Genomic DNA, 6,925 nt, shown 5'->3' on the forward strand with positions numbered 1-6,925 from the left:
TTGCCATCTCATTCAGGAAGTCATACATCGAATACTTCACCAAGAGAGAAACTGGGACCTCTTTGGGACTGAAGATAACTCTCTTTTCCATCTCCATATTACGCAAACATGCTCATGCTCATAATCTTTCAAATAAAGCAGGCGATGGATTAATTAAGAACTGTGTAAAGTCAATGCGGCAACTTACAATCTGATCAACACGCCAAGTATAAGCACTCCCTGTGAACCCGTTACCCTTTGCTGACGCACCCATCAGAGTCTGAAAGGGTATGTCTGTGCCATTTATGCCAAAGGGAAGACCTATCAGAATCTCTCTCTCGTAGCATCCAGTCAGGTGAGATCATATCAAAACCAAGACCTCAAAAGGCCTTACTCTTTGCTGGTTTTTCTACCTTTAATTGTTTACTCATCATTTGGCTAACTGGACTGAAAAACGATCCCTGCACTGTGTTTGTATGCAGAGAGCCTTAAAATACATCCAAAATTGGGGTCTAGCAACCGGGTCCTGAGGTGATGAAATGCATTGCACTGTGTATGGTAGACACCTATAATGGCGATTTAACTACTGTACATCATAGCCCTCCAGCAGCTGGGTTTTACACAATACACCTCAACAGACTGACAAAGGTCAGGCAGTAACTCATATACAATATTTAATAACCACGATCATATGTACAGCGTGTGAAGAGTACAGCAGAAAATTGAAGGTTAGTTTTTATTTTTCACTTTAATAAAAAATAAAATAGAATCTTAATAAATCAACACAAAACAATTAAAGAAAAATAATGGCAACATTTCTTTTTGTAATATCTCTGGTATATATAATGACAGCAAAATAATAAGTAGTAATTTCAGGAGTAGTTCCTCTTTTTATGTCCCCTTTCCCATCCCCCACACATTCTTTTTATTTTGTTTTTAAGAGCAGGTTTATTTATTTTTTCTCGCTGGTTTCTGGGAGGTAAATGTTACAGCATTGAAGAAAGCTTTGGTTTCTTTCTTCAGTAGAGCTGAGGCACAGACACACAACTAGCTACTGGTCACAGACACTAGAGGGCACTGCAGAGTAAGATACCTTATTCAGAGTGCTTCCCCTCCTCTCCTTGTAGACTATTAAGAAATCCTCAAAATAAAGGGAATTACAAGACAAGTGACAGTTTCTTAAGATAAGGGTGATCCGTATAATAGGAATTCAATCCAGCATTTTGTACGTATTCAAAGTCAATTGAACATGTCAACATGGAAGTTTTGCTTCTTGTAAATGACCTCAGACAGAAAAAAGTTAAATTTGACCTTAAGCAATTTTTTGACACAAAATTGTAACATGTTAGGATTGTCACAAGTGGGAAATCATGGCGTGCTTATTCATTTCAATAGGAGGCACAGTTCTCTCTACCAACACTATGGTATTCAAATCATTTGTTACATATAAAATTTAAAGGGGTAAATGAATACAACTACATACACGCATCAAATTAAACGCCTCCCATATGAAATAACAGAAAGCCATGAATTCATACAAGTGACTTTTAATAACTGTATGTTGTACATATAAAAATGAAATTCTTAACAGTATTTTTTTTTTCCATTCCTCAACTTCTGATATAAAAATGTATGGACAAAGAGCTTGCCAAAACTGTGCCCAATGTGCCCTTTGTTTTTTGGCCAATAGTCTTCAGCAAGATGATGGCTACTAATAGCCACGGGCTAGGGTATTCAATTTAATTTAATTTAATTTAATTTAATTTAATTTAAAAAATAATGGCACAAAAGGTGACATTTGTCAATTGCAATTGTTTTTTGTAATGCTTCCCAGCTATAGTGGACTAATTAACTACAGTTTCATGGACTGGAGTCAAAGGTCATTGCCAAGCGACTAATCTGTAAGGACGTTTTTTCCACTATATGAAGCAATTAAGACACACATTTTTTAAATATATTGGATTTGTATCCGTTTCAACTACCAGTGTTTGAACTGCATGGGTGTAGATACTGTACAGTATGTTAATGTGTATGGTGCATATTTCCATATGTTGGCAGGAATCATTTTAGAATTTTTCAATTAAATGTAACTTCACTCATGCCGTCAATTAAGGAAAAACAAACAAAAAAAGAAAAGAAACTTTTGGCAATAAAGTTCCAACCAGCATTGACCTTGGAAAACAAATAAAAAGCCAAAAACAAACAAAAAAAAAAACACATGGTATCTGCGCTTGCCTGATTTTTTTTCAAAGAGTGTGTGTGTGTGTGTGTGTGTGTGTGTGTGTGTGTGTGTGTGTGTGGCACGAATAATTAGGCATCTTATGTGTCTGCTCTTGGTGCCAATATACCAGAGACTTGAGACAGCATATACACACTTTCTACAGTTGGACATAACAAATAGATGATCTTTCTTAAAGAAAAACGAAAAAGAAGATACAAAATATCTCTTTGTGGTCCTATATATTCAGCCATCTAATATTTTCTATGCATAAAAAAGGCCACACTGTTCTGTGTGTTATAGGTGCACTGCTTGTGCACAGGAAATGACATAAGCCCATCTGTCGCTCGCACTTACAAAGATATGTTTGCGGTTAACTTGACATATCTGTATGAGGTCCCAGGACTGCAATGCCAGTGTCTGTTATGCATTAAAGGTACATAATGGACAGGTATTTTCTTTTACGCCATTACAGGAAGGGAGAGAGGGAGGAAGAAGACGACCCACCAAACCAAACATTCTTCATCCCCAGCTGCTAACTTGTGCAAGACATACACGGAAGTTACATGGTACTTATGTCCTTACATTGGTAATGAAGCCCACCTCATATATAATGTTGGACTTGATTAGAAAATGAAAAACAAAAACAAATAAACACGTATGCATCAACCCTGAATCAGTGGACCCTCAGCTAGCCAACCAGTCCAGCCAATCACCACTTACTTATGCATCATCTAGTTGAACCAAAGGGGAACGAAAAACCCGGTAGACCACTCTATTGCAAATGGTCAGAAAGACAAGAACAAGGACCAGTGGAAAAACATTTAAAAGAGAAGGAGAAAAAAACGAAATAGTAAAGGGATGGAGGATTGAAGAAGAAAAAACAAACAGACAAGATGAGGGATAAGCATCCCATGTTTTTAAGACTGCCCCTTTGGGGGGGGGGGGGGGGAGGAGCAGGGAGAAGGGCTGGGCTGGGCTGGGCTGGAGGGGTGGCACAGGTGGGACGTTAGCAAAAGTGGTCGTCTTCATCCTTGTCGTCCTTCATGCCCTTCAGTCGCAAGCGAGCAAAGTCCTCAAACACAAAGTCATCGTCCTGAGAGAAATTACTGCACGGAGACAGCGGGGAGGAGAGGTAAAAAAAAAAAAAAAAAAAAAAAAAAAAAAAGGTATGAGAGCAGAATAATAAAATAAGTGTGTACACATACATACATAACCAATTCTTACAAAATTTCAAAATATTCACTAGAATTCAATAATTAAAGATGTCCTAAACACGAGACATTCACATACATGCACATCAACACACACACACACACACACACACACACACACACACACACACACACACACACACACACACACACACAGCTTACTTTGTCTCAAACTCAATCAGGTTGGTGTCCACTGGCGCATCTGTTTCAGGCACAGCTGTTTGAAAAAGAAGAGAGCCATGATGGAGATTCAAATCACAGCAGCAAAAGAGGCATCTAGGCATTTTTTTCGGATGGAATAAAGCAATTCAAAGAATCATTGGTGGACCTAGTGTGCTGAGTGGGAGCAGCCGAGCCAACTTGGGTGAAAGTGAGTGAATATGTGTGTGTGTGTGTGACAAAACCTACCTGACTGGGGCCTTGAGCTGGGCTGGTCTGTGGGTTTGGGGTGCATCAGGACAAAAGGCAGCTCCACTGACACATCACTTTTTTGGGGGAAAAAGAGACTGAGAATGAATATGTGTGTGTGTGTGTGTGTGTGTGTGTGTGTGTGTGTGTGCATTTGCTACGTGCAGTACTCACATTTTAATCACATTTTGGTGTATCCCCTACTTTAATTGTGTTACACGTATTTGTGTGATTTACTTCTTAGTTTGAGTTAATGATAGGATGCTAATATCTGTATGTGTTTGTGCATGCATGCGCTCTTGTGTGTGTGTGTGTCTGTGCGTGTGTGAGTGCGCAAAACTCACCCTCCACGAGACACCACAAGCTTGACCTTCACTCTGTAGGACACCAGGATGCCCAAGACCTCCTTATTGGACACATCCTTCACTCTGCAGACAGATGGCACACACACATCAGTCCGCATGTATTTAAACCTGCCATACAGCATCCAATCAACTGCGAAACACGTGTTAGAGCATTGATTTATCTATTACTAAGCTCCTATGTTGTCAAAGAGCTATCTTTCTCTTATCTTTACGTTTGAAAGTGGTCTGGAGTTTGTTTAAGATGCGTGCATGGGGGACCTGGTTACCAGGACACTATTAGTGCTCAGGCTGCCCTATAACAAGCCCTTGTCTGCATGGGGAAGTGAGGGTCACTCGTAAGTGCTCCTGATCGAGATCAGATTGAGATTGAGATTCAGCTACCCACACATCACCCCCATCAGAAACGATCAGAGTTGGTAAAAGAAAAGAAAGATACAGGTTCAGACACAAAAACTAGTCCCGCAAATCCCATCTCCTGGTTGTCAAACCAGAAACTTGCGAGACACGGAACACACACACACACGGAAAGGTAGTTCCTGGAAACCAGCAGGAATCTTTAAGCCAACGGTAAGGAGGTAAATGCGCCGCAGGTGAAGTGGAGGCCGGCACCAACCGAAGCTCTACTGCCTTTGACATAATTTCAGCAGCCTAAAAATAACTCTGAGGGGGAGAGAAGAGACACCATTTCCACCTTGGTACACCTGTCTGACGAGTCTGCCTAAAAATATGCACACTCGATCACATTTATTCATCGAACACAGCAGTCGTAAAAATAACCAAATCTAAAAAAGCGGGTTCAGCTAAGGGACAAACTATAAACAAACTATAGGCATGTGTGTGTTTTTTGCCTCCGTTTGCCTTTGTGCTGCTGCTCTGATTCCTTTCTCTTCAGGCTTCTCAGAAAAAAAACAGTCCAATTTTGTTCAAAATAATGCTGCGTTACACTCTGACCACTGTGAAAGCCCAAACCACACTCACTCAACTCCTCTGATCTGTGTCAAACCTTACTGAGGCAAAGGAATTTCGCTCCACTGCCCGAGCACCCGACGCTGAACCTTGCTATCTTTGGTGCGAGCCTGTAGCGAGGCACGCGTGGCCTGACGCACAAACTCTTCAAGGAATTCTCATTTGGAGCCCGGCTTGGAAAAAAAAAACAGGTGAGCCATTGGGTTCGTAAACTTTGGCTCAGGGACCCCACCATTCCTCAGATCAGCATCCAGATGGGGTGCCTCACTGGCAGGTGTGCACGGACTGTCCTGAAACAGAGAGTCCTGGTGCATTGGGTGCACTGGGAACAGGAGATTAACTCTGAGCTTATTATACTCCTCAGAGTCTTTACGCAAGGCTTTCCTGTGGGTAAGGAGCTCTCAAGGCTGGAAGTCTTAGCTAAATCCTCTCAAAACAAGCTCTCCATCTTGGCCTGGACGTATTCAGAGCATTAATCTGCAAAATAATCTGGACAAGCTTGATAGAGTGGACCTGGGATCTCCCCGTTAGGCCATGCTACTCTGAGACTGGGAATGAAGTGACCAATGAGATGAATATATATAATAGATTTATTCAGATAGTCCACAGCAAATCACAATTACATGAAAAGCCCCTTGACATCTGTGATGTCATGCAAAGTTCAGGCGATAGGAGGGGAATGAGACTAACAAAACAGTGGTTGGTGAGGATTTGCTACGTTGACTGAGGTAGGTATGGCAACGGTTTAATTTGTCCCTGCACATCCCTGCACATAAATGGGTTGTCAATTCGAACAACAACATCTAGCTACCCAGTAAATTAATAATAATGAATGTACGCTGTTTAGCTTGCTAAGTGAATTGTAAGTAGTTTGCATTAACATTCTGGCTGCTACGCTTGTTTCCTATACTGTCATCTGTTTTTAATAACCTGCTTAAAAAGGCAGATATTGTATGTAATATGGTTGTTCAGTTCTGACAGTGTACATAGCTTTAGCATAACCTAGGAAGTAGCCAAGGCTGTGGATTAAGAATTTATAAAGGTCTTAAAAATAGGCCTATTGATAGATGGGAACTGTGCTGGCATTGCTCTCTCCAAACCAATAGAAATCAAATTTGTTTTCAAAGCTAGTAGACCAAATACAGCTATGCTCTTTTCTCTGAAGCAGATTTGCTGCTTAGAGTTTCTCAACGCATCCCAATAAGTAGGCCTAGTGAAGAAGGGGGGATCAGTTTATCCAGATATGAAGGCTTGCCTTCCAAAATATTATTCTGTTTAAGGTGTCCACGCACACACATTTCTAATTATTACAATTGACATATCACATTTATTTCTAGCAGTTCCTTCACTTTACCCATGGTGTATGTATGCACAAACATGCCAGTCGCTAGATCAAGTATCGTATGCACTTTATTCTGTAATGCTCAGACTTTTGCTTTGGGTCCCCAGAGTCCCTAGAAACGCCCTTGCACACACACACACACACACACACTTTTGGGACTGTCTCACTCACATGGTGCTGGAGGCCAGGTTGGTGTCCTCGTGCTTGAGCTTGCCGTCCAGGGCCAGGCCTCTCTTCTCCCGGTTGTTGTTAAGCGTAGGGGTGAGTGTGTAGACCTTACAGAACGTGGAGCTGGGGGACACCTGGTCACTGAGGAAGGGGAAGGAAAGAGAAAGAAGAAGGGAGGCAGGGAGAGCGAGAGAGAGAGAGAGAGAGAGGGAGATAAATCACACCTTTCAGACTGCACCTGGGCTTGTTGCATAAACACCCCACA

The 6,925-nt window shown here is 41.4% G+C and overlaps 1 protein-coding gene across 2 annotated transcripts in view; it reads right to left on the minus strand.

Annotated features, from left to right (window-relative positions):
- Positions 1–896: 896 nt before the first annotated feature.
- LOC105904870 (arrestin red cell) overlaps positions 897–6,925 on the minus strand; it is a 48,214-nt gene continuing 42,185 nt past the window's right edge. For both annotated transcript variants that reach the window (XM_042710492.1, XM_031585453.2), the window contains exons 11-15: positions 6,664–6,801; positions 4,164–4,247; positions 3,820–3,896; positions 3,574–3,628; positions 897–3,306 (exon numbers count right to left, since the gene is read on the minus strand). In XM_042710492.1, the coding sequence (XP_042566426.1) occupies positions 3,207–3,306; positions 3,574–3,628; positions 3,820–3,896; positions 4,164–4,247; positions 6,664–6,801 (454 nt within the window). In that variant the 3' untranslated portion in view covers positions 897–3,206. The remainder of the gene's footprint in view (positions 3,307–3,573; positions 3,629–3,819; positions 3,897–4,163; positions 4,248–6,663; positions 6,802–6,925) is intronic.

The sequence above is a fragment of the Clupea harengus genome, chromosome 18 (genome assembly GCF_900700415.2).
Source record: "Clupea harengus chromosome 18, Ch_v2.0.2, whole genome shotgun sequence".
NCBI classification, from domain to species: domain Eukaryota; kingdom Metazoa; phylum Chordata; class Actinopteri; order Clupeiformes; family Clupeidae; genus Clupea; species Clupea harengus.